The 27,955-nt window shown below is 36.7% G+C and overlaps 1 protein-coding gene across 1 annotated transcript; it reads left to right on the top strand.

Moving 5' to 3' along the window:
- Positions 1-24,234: 24,234 nt before the first annotated feature.
- LOC116255595 (pseudo histidine-containing phosphotransfer protein 2) lies at positions 24,235-27,674 on the top strand. Its single transcript, XM_031631467.2, has 6 exons — positions 24,235-24,719; positions 25,316-25,446; positions 26,314-26,382; positions 26,823-26,894; positions 27,024-27,096; positions 27,388-27,674. The coding sequence occupies exons 1-6, from the start codon at positions 24,660-24,662 to the stop codon at positions 27,430-27,432; spliced, it is 450 nt and encodes a 149-aa protein (XP_031487327.1). The 5' UTR covers positions 24,235-24,659; the 3' UTR covers positions 27,433-27,674.
- The last annotated feature ends 281 nt before the right edge of the window (positions 27,675-27,955 follow it).

Here is a 27,955-nt window from a genome sequence, read left to right as displayed (position 1 = left end):
AGAAAATTTGCCTAATAAATGTGAATGGTCCCAGCCTTCCAAGTGAAAGCAAACTAAGAACAGATCATCGAACTAATATCTTATTGGGGGTTGGATACGGAAACATTAAAGAAATGCGACCTCTCTTGACTCTGGAAGCCCGTGCTTAGAAAAGAAGCACATGTATTTTATATGTAGACGGAACTCTAAAGAATGGGTCAATGGAGTGCAAACCCCAAGAACACGATATAAAGAAACGCATTCAATTGGTGTTTGTGTACTTGTTTCGAAATGTTTTTTTTTTCCACTCTAGAATTTAAAAGACTGAAAGGAATTTTATATTTCAATCTGAAGTATGAAGGCACCGTAGACGTGTTCAATTAACAACCATAAGGTTCAAATATGATGAGTGAATCGATTTTTTTTTAAAGGGTGGGTGGTTCATTCCACCGCGCCCTTAAGAGAGGCCACTCCCCTTTTGTTCCTACCCTTGGGTTTAGGGAGCATGTTTGGAAACTTTTTACTGTTCATAGGTAGAACGCATTGTAATGTGAAAGTGACCCCTATAAGATTCAAACACGAGTTTTTAAAAGAGGTGGACCACCTTGCCACACAATACACAACCACCCCTCGAGGGGGCCCAAAGGGATCAATTTTTTGTTGCTGAGGTCTAGCATTCAAGGTGCTGGTAAAGAGAGGCCAGTTACTAGGCCCGACAAAGTTGTAGCAGCAGCCTTGCTGGGTTCGGTTGATCTTGAGCCTCTTGACCCCGAACACGAATTTGGCAAAAACCCAATAAAAAAAAAGGTGGCATGTTTATGACTTTGGGCTCGTTGAATTCATGTCTCTTAGAGCTTATTAAGAGTAACAATTTGTTACTATTTCATAAATCTGCCCTCAAGATTTGGATAGATTCATGAATTACTATAACACAATGTCTGTTTCAATCTTTTAAGAAAAATCCATAGAATAGTAATAAATTGTTGTTGTTACCAAACAACCCCTTAACATTGTAGTTTGAGTTCGTCGACAAGTCCAAAGATTCTATTCGTTTCATCGTCGAGACAAAATCTAATTTCGAGTCAAACTGAGCAACACTCAAATAATCGGACACGATAACAACTATATCTTGTTTGAATATGTCTTCCTGTAATATTTTTGAGCTATGTGGGCATTGCTTCATACGACCTTTTCATTTTTCGGAGAAAATGATGGCATCTTACTACATGAGTAAAAGCGAAGTCATCGTTTTCCTATAGTGTTAGGATTCAGGATTGCGTTGGTGTCTGGTGTAAAGCAAACTAATATACATGATTCACCTTATTAATACAAGGAAAAGTGATGCCGCATTCTACTTGAACTAATGTCCACCGCCAAGCAGCCATTGGCCTGAGCCGGTGCACTAATCGACCTTAGCACCGCGACTGCTTCATTCATTGTGGCTATGGTTGCTAAATTCTGATTTCAATCGCGACTAGAGGGTAATTAAGCTGCCAATCTTAATCAGGTGCATGGATCCACCGGCTGATGAAGAGATTGAGTTAATAGTTCCCTTCTCTTGTGGTCCAAAGGCATTGATCGTCGCCGTGAGTTTGAACACCAGTTGGACACCTTTGTGATCGTTACAAAGTACTGAAGGTGTCTACGATCACCCCTTCCTCTTTTCTGGTAGTAATGAAAGGAGACCTAAATCATGAACAACTTTTCCTTTTCTTCTTTCCGTTTCCTTTCTTCTTTCACAATTTCCACTCTCACATCTCATTTGGCTTTAAAGTTAAAAAAAAGAAAAAAAAAACCCAACAGAGCAACTAAAACAAAAATTTACTTTTGATTTGTGATTCAGGGAAACTGCACCTGAGTCCAGAGACCTTGTTGCTAGTCCTGATATAACAATTATAAGTATAGTACCCTAGACTTCAAGGCCTATAAAAGAATTTTATTTTTTCTTTCTTAATAATAATTTTCAACCATTTTTTAACAAAACATAAAACTCATTTCCACGAACTCATAACTGATTTATTCAAATCACTTAATCAGCTTGGTAAATTCAGGCTTTCACAGCACTGTTCTTTTGCCTCAAAATTCATATTAAAAAGTTTTCGAGGACAACCTCGCAAAAAAGAAGCAATGTCACGTCACGTCACGAGCAAAGCCCTACGTCTTTTTTATGTCAGAAACTAATAAATCCCATCAGTGTCGAATAGCTTATAATAAAACCCATCATTGTCGAACAGCTTACAGTACTAGTCACGAGCTATAGCTTTATATAAATCAAGATTCACCGACTGCCCCCACTAGCTCATGGCACGATGCTTTCGTATCCTTAATGATCTTGCTGTGGAGTACTAGCAGCAACCATCCCTGTGCAGAGATCATAAATGACGCCATTGTTCTCCTCAGAAGTTGACGAACCACATGCCAATACTCTTCTGCCCCTAACTGTACATTGATTAGCCTCAAATTTAAACTGACCATAAACTGTTACGGCAGTCTGAGCGATTGCTAATACTATTGTGGCGACCATCTTTTAGTAATATATTTTCAGTTTTTTAGTCATCCGACAATATCTAGCATCTCATAGATTTGAATTCTCTATACATACTTATATAGATATATATAGGGACAGAAATTAGCTGATTGATTGTTAAATGTTGCCTGATGACTAAATTTTTAAAAACCATTGGTAAAAAACATCGTGAAATTAATGTACTCACAATGGTTTATGGATAGGGACAGTTTATGGTGCTTTTCGCCAAATCTTTTAGTGCATTTAACTACGGCTTTCAAATATTTAGTCATTGAGGAACATGCAGTGCTCTCTCTCTCTCTCTCTTTCTCTCTCTCCTTCTTGTTCTCAAAGTTTGTCTCATTTTAGTGGCTCTTTTTCTCTCTCCCTTCTTCTTGGTTCTCAAATTTTGTTATGCATTCCTATTTATTATATATATATATATATATTTATATATGTATATATATCTATTTATTGTATATATATATATATATATATATATATATATATATATATATATATATATATATATATAGAAAGAGAGAGAGAGAGAGAGAGAGAGAGAGGTAGATACCATACCAGTTAGGTAAAGAACAAAAACTATGCCAAATTTGTATTAAAAAAAACTTTTAAACAAAAAGCAAACTTCCTAATGCTTTTATAAACACTATGTTGATATATATCATGTTTCAATTCAAGTTATTTTTATAAAAAAATTGTTTTTCCTGTTATCAAAATCTTTGATGTTATAAGAAACATTCATTTTCTATTAATTATAAAAACATTATGCCAGTAAAACTGACTAATTTAATACATTTTCCCATCAAATCCTTGTTAAGATCACATTTATAAGGTTAGATTGCAAGAAAAAAAAAGACACACTCTAATAACTGATTTCAATGGGTCTGGTTTTGGTCTCTTACTTAAATGGTTGGTATTTACTATTCTTTTCATGCAATAGGTTGGGGTAGGTGGCATGTTGTATTCACATCCTCTTTCTAAAGGGTGCTATCCTGATGGTATAGAGGCCAAGTGGACCGGTTCTTGTTCCCGTCCCCTCCCATCATCTATTCCTCTCGAAAGTGCACACACCATAAATAAAAATCAATCATACAGTATGTTTGGCGGAAGACTATTTTGAGGCTATTCTCGCACGCAAAATGTGATGATTTATCTTGTTTAACAAACACGTGATTATGGCTGTCTAGAATAATGGCATCCCCTTTAACTTCACCGGACCCACCCTGGGCGGAGCCTTGACCAACCAAGGGTGGTGGAGATAGCAAGTGTGGTAGGTTGTTCATCTCATGTGGTTCGCTGGCTGTAGTGTGGTAGTCGAAAGCAGGGGAAATCATTAGGGTTTCAAATGATGCCTTCTATTGCTCGACCCAAAAACATGAAACCCACAGAGATAAGGTGGGACCCAGTGGATCTCTGGTAGATTTCTCCCCTCTCTCTCCATTAGTGCTGTGCAACTAGTTGAGCCAACTCGGGCTCTACTTAAACTCGCTCGGTTAACTCGACTTGTCTACAGTAGAGTTGAACTCGAGCTTAACTGAAAGCTTTTGTTTACTGAACTCAACTTGATTAAACTCGAGTAAGTTCGTTTAATCTAAGTTACTTTTTCTCTTTTGTAATTTTTGACGTTAAAACCAAGGCAAGATCAAGTCAAATGGCAAGTTGACCACAAACAAGCTTAAATGAATTGAGCTCAAGCTAGGACTCAGTCTATCGAGGCGATCTCAAGCTGACCTTCTGCAGCTCAACTCGAGCTCAAGCTGAATAAGATAGGAGTTGAGAGACTTAAGGAAAAAAGATCTTCCAACATGGATTCATCCATATTTGACGAAACCTACTTGCCTTCCATGGCTGAAACTCTTGTTTAACATTGAGAAAAGGATGCCTTTTCATTAAGTTCAACGATTGTTGCACAATGTTTGGCCATGGGATGTTGTTTGACCAGTTTGGGTATTGCTTGAGAAGCAAGTGTGATCCAGTCAGATGTGACCCAAGCAAAAAAGACTTGAAATGTGCATCACAGTGGTGCAAAGAAAAAACGTATAAGTGCACCATGGTCGTTAGTTCCTTTAAAATGTGCAAGTCTGTTGGTAAGTTTTTCACACATAGCATTTGGATACGCACGAGGGTGCATGGGGGTTAGGGATAATTCCTCCAGTAGATACATATGTTGCATCCACAATCACATAGAGTCACGCAAGAGCAAGCAAATGAAAGCTGCTCGTCGGGTTGGACGATGGTCAGACGCATTGCTTAATGACATATAGTCAACAAACCGACTTCGTAAGACTTCTTCTAAAGAGAAAACTTCTCCCACCCGAATTTCGTATAGAAGTAGATAGACACTTGAAGTAATGACAATGTTTTGATATAGCCTCATGACCACGGTTTGCCAATGGCCTACTGTAGGATAATCTCGAGTGATGGTGCGGTGAGTGCCTAACACTCATTGTGTAGTCCACAGTTCTAAAAGATTGATCAAAGCTTTGGTTATATTAAAATTGAATTAAGGCAGGGCAAATAACAATGTTTTGATATAGCCTCATAACCACGGTTTGCTAATGGTGTACTGTAGGATAATCTTGAGTGATGTGCGGTTGCTTATTTAGATGGATTTGTAATGAGGAGATGCTGAGAGACGGGCTCTCTTTTTTATTACCAACGAAACTGATTTACCGGAAGGTAGGCAGATGGATTTTGGGCTTCTTCTGGTAAAAAATTTCAAAGCCTTGAGATTTTCCTCTTGGCATTATTCGTGAGAAAAAAGGAGACGCCATGAGCAAGATTGCATATGACATATGATGATTCCTTGTATATTGATTTATTTTTCCCTCTGCCTGCATGTGAACATGTGATATGTCACTTATGCTTCCACATAATAAATGATGTGCAGTAAGATGCCATCTTGTAAGACTTAAAGCTGTGCCCATTAGCTTTCGCATGATAATTTATTAGAAAGAACAAGCGGCCGGTGATCATGGGGAATAATAAATTGCAAGGCAATCATTTCGAGTGCCATCAATCAGTGGATCATGTCTACACAGCTTTGCTGCAGAAAAATCAGGTGCAAAAAGAAAAGAAACTTTAAAAAATGTGCAGTTAACTCTTGCAGAATAACTTTTAGAAGGAATTGCACGGTTAAAGGGTTTTCTTGGTATTGGTATAGACGGTCAATTGTTTGGTTATGATTTTAATTGATGAAATATTTAACTTTTTGTTAAATAAAAAATTAAAAAAAAAACTATCATATCTCAAATTTCATAATTTTTTAGGATCTAATTTTCCCATAGGGGTAGGAACGGAACCAAGGGAGGGTCCGCATGGGCCATGGCCTTACCTCAATTTTTTTTAAAAATTTATACGTAAATTTAAAAAAATTTTACTTGTCTTATATAAGAATTTTGAAAAATGATATTTTGACTCTTCTCAAAATTTAAGAACTTTAATTCAACCCCTTTCATGAAAAGGTTTTAGTTCTGCCCCGCAGAGGGGTTTGGTTTAAATCTCAAAGGAGCTTGCTCCTTATGCAAGCCTGCGCTTAAAGGATCATATGACCAGCTGAATGCCTTTAAAGGTTTTACAACCTAGGCAAATGATAAAGTCTTTTATCATAAAACATTGAACGATTTTCCTCAACAAAAAAATAACTTTTTTCATTATATATATATATATATATATATATATATATATATATATATAATCACATTATGATACATAGAATGTATACCAAAAACACATCTTTTTCCTCAAAAACTCTCCCATATTAATGATTTGATCTATGCCTTTTTCATGTATAGTAGCAATTACCAGGATATCTTGCACTGAATAAAACGAACCAGCCAAAAATGCTTAGAGAAAAGTAAGTAATGGGGAAATAACTAGAACCATTTGAATAATTTACATTAATCTAATCTGACCATTCATTATTAATGATGCATGAGGGGAGCCTTGGATTAAATACGATTATTTTACAACTTTAAAGAATGATATGAGATCATTTTTAAGTTTTACTTTTTTTTTTTCCCTTCAAAAGAATAGCATTAGGGGCATTTAAGCATTTAAGCATTAAAAGTGTGACATGCACGACATGGACAAGAAGTTGTTCAAAAAGGATCTCTGGCCGTTTTATTGAAACTTTTATAAAAGAAGCTGTCTTTGTCATTAAGACTTCAGTCTCACGCTCTCACCCTCCCTAGCTCCCTCTTAGATTTTCTTTTGCATGGAGGGTTGAGAACAATTAATTATATTAATTATTTCATGTTTAACTAAAATTTTTAGTATATATATTTATTTTAACAATTTAAAGCAAATAATGAGATTTTAGTGACGACTGATATCTAACCCTAGCTTACTAACATTAAAAAATGTAGTCGATTGATTTTTTTATATTACATTTTTTAATAAGAAAAAAATTAAAACGTTAATTTTTTAAAAAATTTAACAATAGAGCATAGTAATAACCATATACAAAGTTTATACTTAACAAAGGTCACATGGATTATTATTTTTTTTTTAAAAAAGATGAGTTAACGATTTATAAAATAATCTATTTCAATTAAGCTTGTAACTGTTAAAATTATCTATCATGGATAGAAGAATGTCCCCATCCATTTATTGAGTAGAAGAAAGAATGCAAAAATAACAAATCAAAGAATAGGAAAAAAAAAAAAGAAACTGCCGGATGAAACAGCAACCCATACAGACTCAGAAACAAAGGAAAAACAATCTAAGTACAGTGAGAAAATTCTGGATATTGAGATATTCTTCGTTAATGTTTAAACAAATCATATACTTGTCAATTAAAGGGGTTGACACAACGATAGGGTAGTGGCTGGTAGGCGGCTAGTTCTCACTTTGAGTAGTGACTGGTAAGCGGCTAGTTTCCACTTTGAATCTCCAAGATGTCAACTCTCTGTACAGTAAAAAGAGATGCCACTGACACGCAAGTTGAAACCCTATAGGATGGTACTTTGAGGCACAAAAGCGAACTTTGTATCCAAGGGAAATGAAGGTTTGGGTGGGGACTTCAGATCTTCTTTTTAGATAGTATGATGAAATACTCCTGCTGCTCACTCAAGTTATACATTTGTACTTTCTGGATCTCATATGTTGGATCCAAGATCCAGCCATCTCTCTCCCCCAATTTATGTAGGGTTAGGGTTTCCCATGGAGATTATTCCTATGTTGAGTTTTTTGAAGTCAAGAGAAAATGAAAAGTCTATCACTTCATGAAGAATCATTTGGCACCAAGGTGTGACCGGTTGTGCTCACAGTGTGCCCATGGAGCACAATCTAGGCATGCTTCAAATGCAACTCGACCACGACTCTTCAAGTTGCTGTACCCGTATCCAAGTTAGGTACTTGAACATACTTGGATACTTTTTAGATTAAAACAGGTTCAAACTGTTTAATTTTACTTTATTGAATCTTTTTCAACACAGTTTTCATTTTATTTTTAGAGATATTGTTCGTTAACATATAATGTTTTTATTAGATCACATGTTTATTTAAATGTAGCTCTCCTTTTGATTTTATTTTATTTTATTTTGCATATATAGAGAAATCATCATGGCGACCCAAACATCCTTCACCGGTATGGTCCAAATGGTTAGGGAGTGCTTGATGAGGCCGGAATTCGAGAATTCTAAAGTTAAAATTTTCATTTTTGATGAAATGAAAATTGTGCTAAACAAAATTATCAAACAAAATTCTAGAATTATATGTTCGTTCCTAGATAAAAATTTCAAAGTTGTGATTCTACCATGAAAAGTGAAATCATGATTTCAAAATTTTAAATTTTTTTCATGAGCAGCTTTCGTGATGGTTTTATTTAGCAATTATAAAATCTTAATTGCTGTTTTATCAAACATATCATTTATCATTTTCAACTGGAACCAAAATTTCATATTATCAAACTCAAACGAAAACTAGAACTAGAATCTTCATTCCGATTCAAGTTTGAGATAAATTTTTAATTTTAGAATCAAAGTTCATCAACCGCCCCCTTAAATAAAAACAAAAGGAATCCAAAGCGTCTTGTTCTTGATGGCTCTGCCCGGAGCTATTGAAAAATAGTTGTCGGCGGCTACATTTTCTACATGGTGATGTGAGAGATTTGAAGGGACAAGACGCATATCATTTCTACAATTTTGTGCAGTATAAGTACTATAGACTGACTGTGTCCACAGAAAAGAGAGCAAAGCGACATTTGACGCGACCAAGAAGTTAGTATTTTATTTTGTTTTATGTACCTTATTTAATCTTATTTAACACTGGGCCACACATTTTCTAGCTTCTTCACCAGGCAATTATATGCATTTTATTTTAAATTTCCTTCTTATTGTAATCTTTCTTAAATTAAAAGTGCCTGTCAGTTATTATAACAAAAAGATGGAAAAGTATTACTGCCATTTATTTGAGTTGCTTAAGTGATGATTTAGTGGTGGCCAGTAAGAATGTGTGACACATAAAACATTTCGAACAAAACTTTAGATTATTTAGAACCAAATGTTTTGCCTTTAAATTTACGATTTCTCCTTTTTTTTCCAATTTTTTTTTTCACATGAAGAAACTGTGGTAGTTAGTACCTTTATATCTACTTGTACATGGGATGACGATCATGCCACTCGAACTAGTGACCACTCAGCCATTGATCCAAGCCAGTGCATCAAGACCCATTGGTCCTTTTTTTTTTTTCCAGGTTTTATAGTTGATAACAAAGCGAAGTGAGTGTGTTTATGAAAAGTGAGGGGACAAAATGATATCTACTCTTTGATAAGGCATTAATGGCATATAATTGCAATTTCAACTTTCCAAATTTGAGACAACAAGGAGCGTGTTTGTTTAGTTGGCAATACACTCTTGGATCACAAAGAAATTCAAATTTTCAATCCATTCCCAATCTCCAGCAAACGCCGGACTCGATTGACTATATGGAGATGGATTAGGGATGAAATTTTCGGAAATTGCATCCACCTGGTGGGGTGCAACAGGTTTCTAGGAATAAAGATTCTGCATATTAGGGCATTTGCTCTTTCTCACTTCATCAACTTTATCCAAGTTTCATCAAACACAGAAATGTAGTTAGGGGTGAACACGAGCCCAGTAGAGCTCGAGCTCGGCTTGACTAATGAAACCTCGAGTTTAAGAATAGTTTGATGGAAGCAGCTCAAGCTCAACTCGGTAGTTACGTGTTGAACTCGAGCTCAACTTGATTAAGGCTCGACAAACTCGTTTGAATAGAATTGGTATTCATCGTTACGTGTTGAGCTCGAGCTCGACTCGATTAAGGCTCGACAAACTCGTTTGAATAGAATTGATGTTCATCATTACGTGTTGAGCTCGACTTGATTAAGGCTCAACAAATTCGTAAACTCGTTTGAATATATTGACTTGATTAAGGCTCGAGCTCAACTCGGCAGTTATGTGGTGAGCTCAAGCTCAACTTGATTATTTGAACGAGTCAATTTATGAACTGGAGCTTGACTCATTAAACAAATGACTCAGCTCAAAGTCGTTTATGAGCCGAGCTTTAACGAGTCGAGCTAGAGCTCAACACATTGACCCCTAAATGTGGTGCTAGAGCAATCCATCCCCTAAAAAATAAAACCCAATGTCATTTTGGAAAAAGGACATTGTTTTACCTATTCCGAAAGTAATTAATATTTGAGAATTGGCAATCCAGAATCTTAAGTCTGGCTTAGCAAACAGGGCCTAGGAGAAACATTACATATGCTTGACCGTTGAACAAATTTTTTTTTAGTTATTTAAGAAAATTTAAAATACTGATCTCTGGCATTATATCACGAGCATTTTGTGCAGGAATTCTGATTTTCCTGCCAAAACAAATTTGATAAGAAAGACTTGTTTTGTTGCCAAGGTCCAGTTTCTAACATGGATTTAGCGTGTCATCCTAGCTGTCCCTCTTTCTGTGGGCAGAGCCATATGTGTGGACATGTGTGGGCAGTTGCCCTACAGTCCCACAAAAACTATTTATTTAGATATTGGTTGATTCCAACTATTTTGCTTATTTAATTGTATATTAGTGCTCCTCAATTATTTAGCCATCCTTGTTTGGTCCTCCTTGATCATTTTTAACGGGTGTAAATGTTTCTGAAATAATGCACGAACCTCGAATGTCTGGCTCCGCCCCTGCCCCTTTCAAACTTAATGAAGAAAAGAAAAAAGCAGCAAACTCCATGAAATAACCTTACCTTTGTTTTTTCTTTCTTTGGTGCAAAATGGTGCCATGCGAACTCCACATCTCACGGGAAAGAGACTCAAACCTGCCCAAATGGCCGCCATGTGAACTGCGGCCAAAAGTTCAGGAAGTTCTTTCTAAGTTTGGTCCGGATGTTAACGCATCATAATTGCTTCCTAAATGCATCAGTGAGAGAGGAATAGTGACCATGCGATCGCTTGTTCGTTGAGGCACTCAGGTACATGGTCCATCGTCACCCCCCCCCCCTCTCTCTCTCTCTCTCTCTCTCTCTCTCCCTCTCTCTCTCTCTCTATATATATATATATATATATTGATAGTTTGCGACTTGCGAAAGGTCAGGCACCCTGCTCTCGGGTGTTTAAGGTTGCTTTGGTACCTGGGTGGTCAATAGTATACACTTTAGCAGTTTATAATAGTAACACACATAAAAATATAAAGATACATTGTTACCATTTGCAGTAACACACACAAGGATCGAAAGATACATTGTAGTGCGAAACTCAAGCTGACCCACTGTGCTACGCCCCTCAGGGCCACTGCCTACATATAATGATAATGATAAGAGTAAAAAGGAGAGGAAGAGTGCTCATGGTTGAGAATTAATTTGCAATGTGAAATGGATGTAGACTTCAGCTTCAGCTTATGTGTATCTCTTGTACCTATAAACAGGGGCAGAGGGAAGAGGGGGGCTATGGCATGGGCCATGCCCCTCCCCCCACATTTTGGAAAACAATAAAAAATGCTTGTCATATATGAAAATTTTGAAAAATATTGGTCGGCACTTCTATAAGTTTTGAAATTATTATTCAAGCATCACCTAAAAAAAAGAATTGTGGCTTCAACACTGCCCATAAGAGCACACTAATTTTGGTAGTCCAAAATGTTTCCATCGTGGTGCTTATCATCCTTTTTTTATATGATCGACGGCAACTAAACTTTGAAACTACGAACGGGGAAGTAGAGTGTCACACTTTTAATTTTACTCAGGTGACCTTCCATATGACAATACGCATTTGTCACAGCCAATAAGTTGCATAATAATCAATAACACAACTTTGAGTAGACTGTTTGAAATCTAATATGTGTACACACTTCATGATATTCTGCCTCGATTGAGGTAAGCAAGGTAACTAGCAAGTTCTTCTACCTGTTTGAACAAAGTTAACTATAGACAGCACTAAAATTAAGCATCGAGAGAGTCCGACGTCCATACAACTTATTGGCCGCTACATGCAGAATATTCGTCCATATAAGAATTGTTTTTCTTCTAGATACACAATCAAATACAACAAGACATTCCATAAATTCAGAACTCAAAAGGTAAGCCTAGAACCATTTTATCCGGATACTTATGCATCATTACACATCCTTGTGCTCCGCATCGCTTCACATGCTTAACGCATCAACACACTTAACAACATTGGATCTTATGTTCAAAGCTATCAAACATAATAATATTGGATCTTATGTTCAAAGCTATCAAACATAACAACATTGAATCTTATGTTCAAAGCTATCAAACACACCCTTACCAACAAAAGAGAATGAAGGTATTTTGATAGTCTCTAACCTCAAGTCCACAATTCATGAGACCCAATATTTAAACAAATAGTACATTCCATCACTGTGAATTAACCTTGTTAAGAAGCATTAGAAACTTTAGATGTGAGATCTAACAAGAAAATGGGAGGGGTGGCCTCCAATCTTTGTATCTAAAAAAATTAGTGATGAAATCACCTCCAATTTCAGAATAATGATTACAGAGCCCTTGTACTTAATGACTGGTGTTTGATGAAACGTGTTTTGTTTAGGTGCAGAGAAACTAAAAGAAAAGATGAAGTCCGCAGCCTTTTTTAAAAACTGAAGCCAAAAAGAACATGCTACATTTCGTTTGGAATACACCGCAGTTAGTTTTTTAGGCTAAAGCTGTTTCCAACAAATTTTAACAACTAAGTGGGACTTCAGCACTTGTCGAGGCAGATACAGATATTTTCAAATGTCGTTTCGGCTTTCTGGTGTGCCATAATGTACAAAAATTTTCATTTGGCACCTTTTAAAATGTTATATATATATATGTGTGTGTGTGTGTGTGTGTGTACAAGTATTGGTACTAAACCGTGATTAGCAAATAATTGTCAAATGGAAGATGTAGAGCAGAAGCTTCCCAATCTATCCATTGCCAGTACTTAACTGAACATATATAACTAAACGAGGTGGTTGAATCTAAACTAGGATGATGATAGCTATACTCCATAAATCTTTGTCCCTGCTAATGGGTCTTCCATCAGCAGTTGTGCCGTCTTATCATTCAAGTCTGTACAGGTTCATTTGGTGTTTTAATACTTGAACATGCCCGGGATTAGCACGATGGTGTGATCCGTGGTGCTTGATTCATCTCGATGCTCATTGCATGATCATCGATTAGAAATATAAATAGATTTAAAAGACTATCTTTGCTGATAGATAATGACACGTTAAGATGAGAGCAACTACTATAAAACAAAGCAACTGAACTGTCTTCTTGGGTGAGCTTCTCATCATTTCTGTAAGATTTCACGTAAGAATCATGCCGTTTAATCTGTTAAAATCTCCACTGTTCGTTTATATTCTTGGGATATATAATGCAGTCTCCACAATGTTTTTGGAGTGCATGCAATGGCGCCTCAGCCATGCTTAATTCTAGTATTGCTTCTCAAGAAACAAATGCGTTGCGGCCGCACAATCTTAATTTTCTATTTTGATGCTATTGTTGTTCTGGCATGTCCCCTCTAGACAATATAAGAGAATTTCAGCGAAGTTCAGAAATTTGTGGAAAGCATCAAGATGCTCCTTTTGAAGCTAACGGGAACATCACCAATTGGAGAAGTTTCAATAAGATGGCACAGCAAAATTAATTTTTGCAAGTGAAGCAGTGAGAGTTAATGTATGCCACCAACTGCTTTTTGTTCAGCTCTGTTGAGTGGATTCAGTAATTAAGCAAAACTCCAGGCAGAGTCTAATTTCTTTTCTGTCCTTCGATTTTCATGACTTTCAAAGCTTCCAATCCATATTCTCTTTTTATAAATTTACTTTGAAGTTTTGAACTTTATCATTTTTTTTCATTTTTAGCAACTTCAAAAAAAATCTGTCCCCAGTTGGAGAAACAAGCCAATTTTTGGGCCGATTTTGTGAATCTTTGTGAAAGCCAATTCATCTTCTGAATTCCTCTGACAGCATTGGTTACAGATGCCTCTGCTTATCATCTATGTCGTATTCAGGTCTGTTAGATTTGAAAACATAATGCCCTTAAATTCCACTATGCCCTAGCATGTAACAACTTGAGTGGGATTCAGGTACAGCACAGTGGTCCTGCATTCAAGCTTTATTTAACCAACTTGGGCACAAGATATCTCTATTTTTTGTTGGACGCTACAATCAGTCATGGGCCACTGGTATGGATAGACTGTATCACATTGTACAGCAAAAGCAGAAAACTTGCTTCAATGGACTGTGTTGATCCAACTCAGAATGAACCAACAAAATAGATTGGTCGGATCTGTCGCTATTGCTGAGAAGATATGGATTCAACTTATCTAACTTGATTTGGAAATTTTGGAGCAGTTACCAGCTTAAAATATTTTACCGATTAACAACATGATAACCAAAACTACATAAAATTTTGAAGAATGATCACTACATGTTCAAATACATTCTTAGAATGGCTTTGTATTCAATCAAGAGAAAGAAAAAACTAAGACATGTTAAAGCATGCCGACAGCTTTTATTCAGTTCTCGGTTTGTGAAATGTTACAAAAATTTTCATTTAGGAATCAAGTTGAGTGACAACCATGGGATTGACATTCAAGACTGAATCTGATTTAAGATCAACATTCGAAAACAAGTGCTCCAGTAATTGGGTTTCCTGCAAACGTGCCTTTTGGGATATATGATTGCGATCCAGAAGTTCTAGCTAAGAAAGTTTCTATATTTTTTTCAGTTTTCAATGACTTTGATGTAGATTCATTTAGTGTCTGGTAAGTAATTTTCTGGAGCAGATTATGTTGCAATCATGTGAACAGCTTAAAACATTTTCATGATCTGCTGTAGAATTTGCTCGGTATACAGTACTGAAATCCTTCTGGGCAGCACCATCAAGGTGTGTTAGTGGCGAACAACTAAGGCAAATCCTGCAATAGAGAATAAAGGATGACGACTTCATAATTCTTATTGGAATTTAGGAGGGGTGCATGTTCATGATTCCAATTTTGTCACTGGAATTGAGTTACTGGGCTAGAGAGTCCAAGACAAAGATTACCATACATTTCATGTGGACATCAGTCTTTATCTTCCAACTTGTCAATGTGTACGATATATTCCTGCAAGCCTGTTATGAGGAGTTAACATCTGATGTATCGTCCAGACAGCATTATTATTGGAGGAAGATTTACAAATGTCCTTTGAATCAGGTCATATTAACAATCATCATTGATGGTGATTTTCAAGTGCTTCTGCACCGGATGCCAGCCCCGCACTTTTTTTTGAATAAAGAATTTGGCCTCCGACGCCTCGCCAACTGTCAAGATGAGCGGCAGACATTGAAAATCACCATGGGCGGTGATTTGGTGATCTTGAATGAGACCTGATCCCACCTCCTCCAAAAGCTGCCAATAGAGCAGATGCTGCTTCCAATAATGTATGGGCAATGCAATAGGATTCTTGGGGAGATAGGAGCATCAAATGCTCAAGCGTGGGAGCATTTGATTTGAAAGATAGCAACCTAAAGTCACGTCCCTTTTGGTTCATCCCAATTTGATGTTAGAAAGTTTCTGGCTTTTACTACAGTGCTCTGCTTATCCTCAGCAACTTTTTCCGTATATCATTCGCTCATTATGGAACCTTGTCTCCCTTTTCGTGGCCATCACTTTTAGGCCAATCTCTCTCCTTCTCACTCTCTCTCAGGTAATGAATACATTGGTGAGATTCCTACTGTTGCTTGTTTGTTTTCACAAAATCTGTGAATTGCTTGATCCAATAGGTGCGTATTGGTAGTTTCTCTACGCAATCCATGATGGTCATATAGTTTAAAATCACTGGTTACTAATGATCTCTTACCGAACTTGAGAAAACTCACTTCCTCTACTAGTGTTTCAGAAAATATGCAACTCATGCATCCAAAACAAGCCTAAGCTTCACTTGTAAAAAGAATTCGAGCACATTATCTGCGATAGTTTTTCAGGATAACCACATGTGCAGTCTTATGAGTTACTTTGTTAGTTTCACAGAGGCAAATAGTGTATTTTTTTTTTATAAAAGAATCCAGTTCGATCAATTTTGCTAGACACAATTGTGCTGATCAAAGTAATGACATGCCTAAAGATGACGGGTTTCTTTCACTGACGTTGATAGTGCAGTTTTTTGTGTTCATAATACTATTATAGATTACTCAAGCCCGATCAAGCTATGATGGATATTTTCAAGCTCCGCATCAGTGCTCAAATATATCTACCTATGGTAAACCATTTGAGCTCAGCCCATTGCATATGTGAGCTTGGACAGCAGTTGAACAAGCCGAGCTCGGCCAGCAGTTGAACAAGCCGAGCTCGGCCAGCTTAATAGGCTGATCCCCGCTACCAGATGCTGTTATCTGAATCTCGTTACTGCTGCTCTGTCATGTATTTCTTCTAAGGCGCTTGTAGATGATCCGCTGACGCTTATGATATAGAGCTAGCAGTTTCTATCATCAATTACTCTTTCTAAAGACTACTCAGGGAAAAGAGACTTTATTTCAGGGAAAAGAGAATGAAAAGAACGTTCATAATAAACCAGGAACCACAATTCCAGACCACATCATGAAGCAAACAGTATAGGCAGTAAAGATGTCGAACAGAAATTGACCAGAAAGAGCAGAGGGGCTACGATATCTTTAGATGGTTTCCCATAATTTTCTGCTTTTCTTTTTGTTTCTAAATGATTAGTGCAGCTATGCTATATCTGCTTGAGATTCCCTTTGGCTGTGGAAAATGATTGAAAGCAAGAATGGTCGATGTCCAAGAAATTATACTCTGCGCCCACATCCTTTTTCTCTTTTTTATATGACAGGGTAGTGGATGTGATGTTCTCTCCCACTGAACTTGGCACAAATTCTTGGACAGGTGAAAACTCTCCCTTTCTCTTAACTGCGAGTACATCTCAGGATATGAACCCTCCAAATGAACTGAAAGAATCTGTGGTCTCTGGTTTACCTTTTACCATTAACGAAGAGACGTGAAAACCCCACTATGCTTCGAGACAGAGCTGATTACACTTGACTCTTGGACTTGCTCAAAATATATGGTTGCTAATCACAATTGCAGTCCTTTACCAAGTTCATTGAAACATCAAAATATGCAACCAATGATTGCGATTCTCAATTAATGATGCCCCAAAACACAACGCCACCGAGAATTAGTGACTGAGAATTAAAGCTTCTACTTTTTCAGAAGTGCTGTTTATCAATCCCACTTGTTCATGAACAATTTGGTACTAATTTGTTTTCAATTCATTGCCAGAATGGCATGTACTTGTTCAATTTCAGTCAATGTCCATGTGACATTGAACCAAAAAATCTGCAGCATATTGGTGGCATTAACTGAACAAGATCAATGAACCCACCAAGCAATCCATATCACACTTTTAGTGCTGCATAATGAATTTAATGCACAAATAACAAATCTATGAACCACACATGGAATGATCAGTAGACGAATTGAACAACAAACTAATAACCAATGGAAAATCTATGGGCGTGTTATACAATTACCGTGGTGTATCACAGAGCCGAGCCTGCAAGCATGCAACCGCAGTTGGGTAAAGTCTACAAGAGATGCATTGACTCCTGCTTTATCAACAGTGGGCCATATAACTGTGACCCGTCTGATTATCTTTCTTGTTCTCTGGCTTATAGGACATGAATACAACAATTTGGACGCTTGTGCTTGTGCTGGGAACCTTTGTTTGCCAAGGTAGAGCGGAAAGCAACCCTATCAGATACTCAAGGGCGTACTGAAAGGAACCCAATGTAGTGTTCCTGTGGATTTTGGGAAGGCGGGGGTCAGTTTCGTGGTGATGCAGACAGAGAAGGCATCTGTGAATGGGGATTAGAACCAGGTCATCCGATCTGATCCAGCTATGGCTGGTGGCCTGATACTGTGGGCTGTGCAGCCCCCACCACCATGGTGGGCCTCATCATGTCCACACCATGCGGCCATGAGTGGCACGAGACCCTTCTGCCACTGTAACCTTACATCATGTATATATCTCTCCAATTTTTTATAAGATGAGCAGTACATATCTTATATGGGTTGCAGGTGACATTGATTTTCCTTTCAAGTCCTTGATCAAGATAATTATCTACCGGTTCTAAGGCCATTTGTGCTATTGCATGTGCATGATTGAGCTCAGATGATCAAGCATTCACAACTCTAAAATATTATGAAACCTCTCATGCATAATGCAAATGATCAAGCAATTCAAACTCCCAAGTAATAATATATATGTAATCTTTTGTATGTTTTGATGAGTAGTAATTGCCAACGTCATGAGTACAAATGAGGCACTAATAAGGTTGGAATATCACACAGACCGACAGTGGAGAGCTCAGACTGCTTTAACAATGTGACTTGACATGCAACATCTGCGCTCTTTACAGTCCTTTCGTCGTGCAAATTGCAAGGAAAAGAGAAAAGAGGTCCTACTGACAAAAACACGTTTTTTTCCAAAAAAAAAAAAAGTTTTCTTTTTAAATAAAAGTGAAAAAACGCTGTTTCTTAAAAAAAAAAAAATGCCAAAATGAAAATTTTTCACAGTTCCCCTTTTTTTCTTTTAGGTGTTTATCATGTTTTCCAACGTTAGACTCCCTGTTTTCATTTTCTAATTTTTATTTGTTGTTTGTCTACTAATTTTTTTCATGTAATCTTATTAGTTTCTCATTTATTTTATTTTTTTTAACTTTTAATTTTTTTCACTCGTTCTCCGTTTCAACTTTCACATCAGTGATTTTTTTTTTACAAGATAAAAGGTTCATACTCCTTACACTCATACTGAGGAACAAAAGCATGTATACTCCATTTTGCAAATGAATCATGAACATTTCTTCGTGCTCGTAGTGCATGATTTTCTAATTATTTCATATAGTTTTGATGTTCTAAAATATGTTAGATCATACAACTCAATCCACATCAAACTGTTATTTGTGTTTTCAAAATAGCTAGCTTGTGGCTTGGGATCCATGGGCGTTTTGGAAAAATTGTAGCACCAATATGTAAAATGAAAAAATTCTTCCATACATTAATATGTAAATAAACAATGTGTGGGAATTCCCACACAAACCCAGATAGCCACTGCACTACCAATCTTTCATAAGGAATGCAAATTTTAAGTTCTTTGATACACTAATCAGAGTAAACCAAATGAAGAAGTCGTGCATTAGACAACTTAATAAAGAAAATTAACAAGCGGCAAAGTAAATCCTACTTTTAGTAGGGTGGCCAGGCCCTTATGAAATAAGCCTGGGCATCGGGCCGACTCGACCCGGCCCAGCCCAATAAGGAGTCCAGCTCGGGCTAGCCCGACATCTGAAAGACCTTCTATTGCAAGGTGTTTTTAAAAATGGTTTTAAAAGATTTTGTCATCTGATAACATTCTGATATATATATATGGAATGGAGAAATCGTCTGCCCTCTCATACCATATATAAATTGAAATAAGCCTGCTGATTGTTTGATTGACTATGGTTTTTAGACACAAATACATCATTTGCAATGGTTTTTAGTGTCACAATATATATTAAAAAAACCTTATGACGATCCTTTCATGTTAATGATGCCGAGAACCCCTTTCGCCCCCAGAAAGATGAGTGAAAACATTTTTCGAAGAAAATTGAACAAATATTAAGTCATTTCAATATATTTTAAATTCTCGTCAAACAATTTTTGAGAATGTGATTCTCGGTCGTAGTAAGCTGTAGCTCTAATTCCGTTTTCTAGCTTTCAATCGCTTGGTTCCGGTACAACTTGTCATCGTGCAAACATATATTCTTGATGCTTTAAAATGCAGGAAGAAATATCTGTGAGGGAGATGCTCAATTATATTCATGGAGCAGCCGCTATAGAACCTTAGCTGGCAAAGGCAGCGTTCAGGACCAGCAATACCATTGGCTATATTTTTGGATGTTATGCATGCCATTAGGTGGTTGAGACATTTTTTCGTCGTAGGTGAAAAACCATAGCAAACAATTTGTTTTAAATACTTGGGGGCGGGATGTTATCCTCTGGGTATGATTTTGGTTTTGGTTTTTACAACTAATCTTTTGACCCGTGTGTCTGGCATAGCCATATGTGGGCTGGTGTGGGCAGCTGCCCTCACTAGTTCTTTAGTTATATTTACATTGGTTAATTTAATATTTACTTTTATACATAAATAGGTATCTTTTCAAATATAAATGTTTCTAAACATATGCTCATCCAGTTAATTTTTCTGGCCCTGTCACTACCGGTATGTGATTTTGTGCACCAAGTTACTTTTTAGGTAGCATTTGAAGGTTTTATAAAAAATAGTTTTGTAAAAAAATGAAATTTTAATCAATTTTAAAAAATTGATGTGTGTGTGTTTGGATATATGATCAAAACACACTTCTTTGTGAATAACTTAGGTGTGCCTTTGGATATACGATAAAAACACTTTTTTTTTTGTGTGAATAACTCAAGGGTGTCCGGTTATTTTATTTTATCTTATCTGGGGCAAAACTCATCCTTGGTATCATTCAAAAGTGCGTGAAATGACGTTTTAAAATGAAAACCAATTTTAACCCCCAAATATGAGTTTCTGGATGTCATCCAAACGCCCCTTACATTTTTTTTTTTTCTCAAAACTTACTTTATAACTTCTCTATAATTTTATAAAATAATTGCTGGGCGTCATGACTGCTGTATAATTTTATAGAATAAATTGTACAACTTCTGTATAATTTTAGAGAAACATCCACTATAGAAAGTGTACTAGGACATCGAAGTACAACAGTGAGAGAATTTAAAATGGTAAGAAGAATTGTTGCAGGACATCGCATCGAAGTACAATAGTGAGAGAATTTAAAATGGTAAGAAGAATCTTTTAAAGCCGCTGGTGAATAATAATTCCTGGACCCTCACACTACATAATCACCATCCCAAAGATGTCCCCTTTAATCAATTCCTTGGATATTGCTGCCTATAGCTGAACGAAGCTGCTCCAAGCGTTTGGTGGCGCAAGAATTTATGCTTTGTTGACGGAATTGGACGCTGCGCCCCACGTTTTATACTCTCCAGCTTAAAACTAAACCTTCTCGTAGCCCACGACTGGTAGCTGGACGGTTAAAGGTTGCAATTGACCGCAGAGATTTTTTTTTTCTTTCTTTCTCAGAGTTTGTTCTATTGTTTGTTGAACCTGTTAATCTTTGAAGCAAATTCATAAAATACTTAAAAAGTTTTTGCTGCCCAACGACCCCTTAATGAAGACTTAGTGTAACAAACATATCCACTCTTGGGTTTGGGCTCATGGTTCAGCTGATCCCAACCCGTTCTCTAGTAATTTCGACTCGAACCCCTAAAAAGCTAGAAACTTAGACAACATCTATCCAATAACCTTTTTTTAGGTGTTACAATCTATACCCCCTCACACGCATCCGTGTGTGTGTGTGACTCTAAGTCCGAACATTGAACCGGTTTTGATACCACTGTAACAATCATACTCACTCTTGGGCTCGGACATTTGGTTCGGTGGATCCCAACCCGCCTCCTAGTAATTTCGACTCTAACTTCAATAAGGCTAGAAACCAGGACAACTATCTTCAATACCCATTTTATACTCTCTCATAATCTTCAATATATGACTAAATTTTTGGAGTGTTACACTTAATTTGGTATGGTTAATGTGATTTGTTTTGTTTAGGATTTAAACTAAATTTGTTAGGGGACATGGATCCCTAAACTTGAACTTTGCGTGGAAGTAGGCATTATGTAATAATTTGCGCCCGATTACTACCAGTGTATAATAATTTGCGGATTTTACTCTTATAAGTTGTAAAGTCCGAATGACATTATGTTAATAGGTAAAAAATGAAATAAGATCGTAATAATCCTTATTCATTCATTCTAAAACACTGTTTAATAAGTGTTGGTGGATCTTTTGATTAATTGTAGAAATGCTTTTAACAATGTTGAAAACTGTTCCTTATGGCTTCAAACATTTGGAAATTTTCTTAGGGATGCAAACGGTTCCAAGTTGAGAAATTGATAGAAAATGCTGACAAATTTGTGTGTAGAACGTTAAACACATATTATATCAATGATCAAAGCAGACTATTGAATATGAAATTTGTTTGCATCAAAGGCATTTTAGACATATTATCCCGTTCACCCAGCTTTAAGTTAGAGATGTTAATGATGACATTAACAATAGGAACTGCTGTTTGATGGTTTTAAGAACATAACACTATGTTTCTTCCGTTCTACGTTTATTAAAAATGTAAGGGAGTGTTTGGATGACACTTTCAAAAAACTTGGTTTCCTGAAAATCAAGTTTTGTAAAAACCTGTTTAAAATCTCACTTTTGTAAACTTGGTTTGATGTTTAAATGGCATGTGAAGAACTGGTTTAAAGGTAAAAATTAATTTTGCTTGAAAAGCCCAAAAAAAGCAGGCTTTTTAGGTCTTTTATGAAAAGTAGGTTTTGCCAAAATTTGGCACCTGAAAAACTTGGTTTAGTGGTAAAAATCAATTTTGCCTCAAAATCCCAAAAGGATGTAAGGGTTTTTCAGGTCTTTTATGAAAAGTAGGTTTCGCCAAAATTTGACAGGTGCATAACTTGGTTTAGAAGTAAAAATCAATTTTGCCTCAAAAACCTAAAAGGGTCTTTTATGAAAAGCAGGTTTTGCCAAAATTTGGCAAGTGAAGCACTTGGTGTAGAGGTAAAAATCATAAAAATCAATTTTGCCTGAAAAACCTAAAAGGGTCTTTTTTGCAAAAAATTGGCACATGAAAAACTTGTTGGTTTAGAGGTAAAAATCATCAAAAACAATTTTGCCTGAAAAAAAAATGCAGGTTTTTCAGGTTTTTTTTTATGAAAAAACAAGTTTTAAGAAAATTGAATTTTAATGTCATCCACCCAAACATTCTTGAAATGATGTTTTGGAATAAAACTTAGTCCTACATAAAGTTGCATAAATTTTTAAGATTGTACCTGAAAGTTATCTCGATACAAAATAAGAACCTACCTATCAAATTCCCGCCGCCCGACTTTGAGGCAATGTGGTGACGAGACGTGACAGATTTCTCCAGCTAGCGTTTCACCACGAGGAGTAAAGCACTTTATGCCCGCATGAGTTGTGACAGATGGAAGCATTATTGCAGCAGGAGCAAGATTTTACAGACAACTGTAAGAAAAGCAACGAAGTTGGTGTGCAACTGTAGGCATCTACGCCCGATTCCGACGTGAAAAGAAAGCGACAGCCCCAACATTAGCTGCTAAATTTGGCCTTGCAAATGAGAGTTTTGATCATGCCTTGATGAACTACACCGCAAAGTTTTCTGTGCGCTGACAGCCGTGGGCTTGAAGGATCTTCCAAGTACGTGCCATGTTGAATGAGTGTCCAGATGTTCAGGGGATTTCGGCTCCTGCATCTATAAAAGTAATTGGCAGATTCTGGACCAACAGATCATAGACAAAAAAAAAGAAAAGATTATTTAAAACTGATTGTTAATAAATTCATTTTATAATATAATCATATAGTTGTTATCTTGGGATATTTTGTTGAAAATCGCATACTAAGTTAATCATTGTTTTGACCCAGCTGTTTGTCACTTACGAAAGTTGTCTGGATATGTATATAGTATTAAATCCATCGGATGCTTATTAAAAATGTGTCCGCTATAAGTCAATATTAAAAGCATAATGAACTGTTGTTGTACCATAAACTTATGTTAACGATAAAGTTTTTATTTTCAACCATTTGACATTCAAATATATATATATATATGAAAATTGAATAGTGATTCTAGTTTTTTAGACTCATCTTTCTTGCCATTTTATAAGAATTGTCTGATCCGATAAATGGTTAAGAGAAAAATAAAAAGAAGATAAATGGTTAAGAAAAAAATAAAAAGAAAAAAATGATGTCATGTAATATTAGTTTTTATCTTTTCTTCATGTTTTTCTCTCAACCATTCATAGATAGACATTATATGGTTAGATGATTCTAGATAATTAGATTCACCATTCACTTACATATGTTATATCATTTTCAAATGAGAGAAAAAAACAATGATAGGGCATTTGCATCAATTATTATTAGTTTACAATTTCATATCTTATTTTTCTTGCAACCAATCATTGATATAAAAAGATCAATGATTGAGATTCTAAGTATCTGCCATCTACTATATATATTAACTAAAAAACAAGACTATAAATCATGATTTGGCTGTTTCGGTAAGTAGTCTCTAGCAATTAAGCCCATGACGCGTGACCAATGTTCTTAGAGAATCTACGTTGCGGTCCCTGAGTCTAGTAAGCTGGGGCAGATCTACAGGAAAAGAAGAGGGACTGCACAACTATCTTCTCTGCTCTTTTCTCCTCTTCACAATCATCATCCGACCTCCCCCCTTACCGGCGTCGCCACCCAATTGATGCCTCTTTTCCAGCCATCCTCGAGGGGTCCATTTCCTCAACATCACATCCTCTCTCGCTCGTCCAATATAACAACGCTCGCACACACCCAAAGAAATGCTCTTTTTCTGGCTATAAATATGGATGCCTTGCCTCCTTCCTTGATCATCATCACATCCTCGCTTACTGAAGGTTCATCTCCTGAATATCCTCTCTCTTTCTCTCTCCCTCTCTCTGTCGCCTCCGTTTCTCTCTCCCTCTTTCTTTCTCAGTGAAGGGCATGGAGGGCGCTCAATTGCATCGTCAGCTCGCTCTTTATAAGAACTCCCTCTTTGAACAGGTGAGCTTCCCTATCACAAGTTTCTGATCGACGTGACCGGGTCTCCGGCCGGATTCCTAGTTGGGTACCGATCTCCTAACATTCTAGATTGTTAAGATGACAGACGACACTTGCAGCAAATTGACCTACCCTGTTTTTGCCCTGTAAAGAGCGCCAGTCCTCCAATCGGGCTACTTGCAGTGCTGGTCTAGATGGAGGATATTTCTAAGCTTCATTTGAATCTTTACTTGAGCACAGGAATGGAGGACGAGCTGATTCCTCCTATTCATTCTCCAAAGTCCAAATGCATCCAACGTTATTTACTAGAATCAGTCACATATATTATTTATCTTAAAGTTTTGGCTTTCATATACTTATAAGGGTACATACTAAGGTGGTCGCATATCTGCTCATGCTACATACAAGTGCTTATTTTTCATGCTTTTCCCTGTTTCTTTTTCCATCAAAAGAATGGTATCTTATGTATACACCAACAGCCAGGGGTTTGGTGTAGTAGAGAAGAGTAGGTCTGGTCAGCAGAAAAGAGGAGTAAATGGGTTTCTTTATTCATTGATAAATATGTTGCTTTCTAAGTTGTTATTGCTGCCAAACTACAGGGTTACCTTGATGGGCAGTTCAACCAGCTAGAAGAATTGCAGGACGAGAGCAATCCACATTTTGTGGATGAAGTTGTGACCATGTATCTCAAGGACTCTGCTAGGCTGCTCTCCAATATGGAGCAGGCACTGTAAGTGAATTCAACTCTTGAGTATATCGATTATCTTGTACTTGGTTGCAGCTCCGGGTGAATCTGATATCTAGATGCTCAAAGAATTTAGAAGGACAGAAAAAAAAAAAGACACCCAAGTCGCAGCTCTCATATTACTTGCAGAAGAGCTTTTCAGCATTTCTTCCTCCTCTTCCCATTCAAGTTCAAAGCTGTCAACAATAAGTGAATGAGAAGAGTGTCAAATTCGAGTCTTTAGAATTTGGATGAAGTTGCAACCCTGCCATTTTGTTGTTTGAGTTTTTATATGGTGTTGTGCTGGTGAAGCTTGGTGCAGGGGCCTCATTCTCAATTGAAGAAATAAAAAAAAGGAAGATCAATTATTATTCTAGTCACTTTAATTAAAAAACTGCTGATGTGAGTGATTGTTGGTCTGAAACTTAAAGCCTGTCTGCAGACAGTAAAGTATAATAGTTCAAGTCTCACTCTGCTACTGGCAGAGGGAGCCCATACTTTCAACCTATTATATTTAACAGGTTACTTTTTATTTGAATGTATTTCAGTGACCCAATTATGTTCAACAACAACTTCGTCCATTTTCGAGCTTAGGGAGCACTTAACCTTACTTGTTTCTCACTAGGCAGAGGTCATCTGGCAAGCTTTGGAATCAAGAAACATAACTTAATTACAAGGACAACTAACTGTAGTAATTAAAATATCACGTAGATTTCTAGTGAATTTGACAGCATTTTGTTAGTCACAGAATTTGGTGGGTACCATCTAACTTGCTTGCTAGAAAAGTAATGGAAGCATATGTGATACATTGGGGATCAAGGAGCTGCCTGGTTAACACTTGCCACAGTAGTAACATTACTTTTCCTGCTGCAGTGAGAAGAATCCACCAGATTTCAAGAAGCTGGATGCTGTCATACACCAGTTCAGGGGAAGCAGTTCCAGGTATGAAAGAATAATTCGTACAATGGGAGTTGCTTTGATTTGTCTCTTCATGTTAACACAGTAGAAGGACGCAACAGTGGACTTGAGGAAACCACAAAGATTTTACCAACCAAAAACTACCAACGCGTCTTTCCTCATAGGAAATTTTTTCTTATCTACATATATAAGGAAAATGAAGCAGGATCTCCTCTCTCTCTCTCACGCCATGGGCCCATCTTAGAAGAAGTCCCCGGAATTTCACACTTTTAGACCGAAAAAGAACTAAAGAATTTCTTGGAATTGTGACTCCTGTTGGGTGACGTTTCTTTCGTAGGATAGAAGCTGTGGGCCATAAGGAACATGGTATATTGTGTCGGGACCCTTCCCTAGTTGGCCTGTCGACATTTTTTAAATTTCCTAGTGGAATTCATTGATTTAGTAGAAGTTTTGTTTCTATTCAGCATTGGAGCAGCACGAATCAACAATGAGTGTGTGATCTTCAAGCAATTCTGTGATGAGAAGAACAAAGACGGGTAGTTCTCTCTCTCTCTCTATACGTATATATATATATATATTATATATATATATATATATATATATATATGTGCTCACATGGTTCATTTTCTTAGGAAGAATTACTGATTTAATTGTGTTTTTGGTAGGTGCAATAAAAGCTTCAATCAGGTGAAAAGGGAGCATGCACTTCTCAAAAGGAAGATGGACCGTTATCTTGAGGTACTAACACCAATCCTTTTAGTCCACAGATTTCCATAAAGAATCCGAATTTATTCCTTATACTCTAAAAGGAGCTTCAGATTTTTTTGAGAGAAGTTCTTTTTTTTTTTTTTTTATTTTCCGCCTTTGCATTCAAATAGTCAGATATAAATGAAAGTTTCGATATAGAAATGAAAGTTTCGATGATTGAAAAGGGGCATGTTTACTGGGGAGCCTCCATTTGGTGCCTTGTTTACTTAATAGGGTTTTCTTACAAACACTCATGGAGAAACAATTTCTCATGCTTTTCAGATTGAGCGCCAGATAACACGCCGAGGGAATCGCGCTTCCAACTGAGCTGAACCGTTGGCGGTGATAAATTGGTGAATGTGGGCTAAACCAACGTATAGAGTCATGAATGGTGAATGAATATGTAAGGGCAGTCGAAATGTCTGTGGGACGTGCAATAAAAGACTGTCTGGAAGGGTTTTATTTTGTTAAATGAGTTTCCCTTTGAAGGTCCAAGGGATGAGTCCTTTGTCATGTAAAATGTAAAATTGTATCTTTTCATATATAAATATATATGGAGATTCTAAGTAGTTTTGAATGTTGAGCCTCTTTGCATACATGAACATCAAAGCTTGTGATGCAAAATAGAACAACTTACTAGCATGAAGTAATTTTTGTTGCTCCCATCTTTAGGGATGTCAATGGATCTAATTCGAATTGATATTACTTCATCAGATATTCACATATTTGAATTTGAAAGTCCATACCATTGTTGAATCCTATCTTTAAATTTGTAATCCAAATCCGATCTGAATCTGACTTTTATTTTCAGATATGAATCCCAATTTATGACTTTTAAATACATAATGGA

Source organism: Nymphaea colorata, chromosome 6 (genome assembly GCF_008831285.2).
Source record: "Nymphaea colorata isolate Beijing-Zhang1983 chromosome 6, ASM883128v2, whole genome shotgun sequence".
Taxonomy (NCBI): domain Eukaryota; kingdom Viridiplantae; phylum Streptophyta; class Magnoliopsida; order Nymphaeales; family Nymphaeaceae; genus Nymphaea; species Nymphaea colorata.
The sequence above is the reverse complement of the archived record's forward strand: the minus strand, read 5'-3'. Positions and strand labels throughout refer to the sequence as shown.

Coding starts and splice junctions, on each gene's coding strand:
- LOC116255595 (XM_031631467.2), top strand. CDS start 24,660: ATGGAGGGCGCTCAATTGCATCGTCAGCTCGCTCTTTATAAGAACTCC. Junction 24,720..25,315: donor AGAACTCCCTCTTTGAACAG/GTGAGCTTCCCT, acceptor GCCAAACTACAG/GGTTACCTTGATGGGCAGTT. Junction 27,097..27,387: donor AGATGGACCGTTATCTTGAG/GTACTAACACCA, acceptor CATGCTTTTCAG/ATTGAGCGCCAGATAACACG.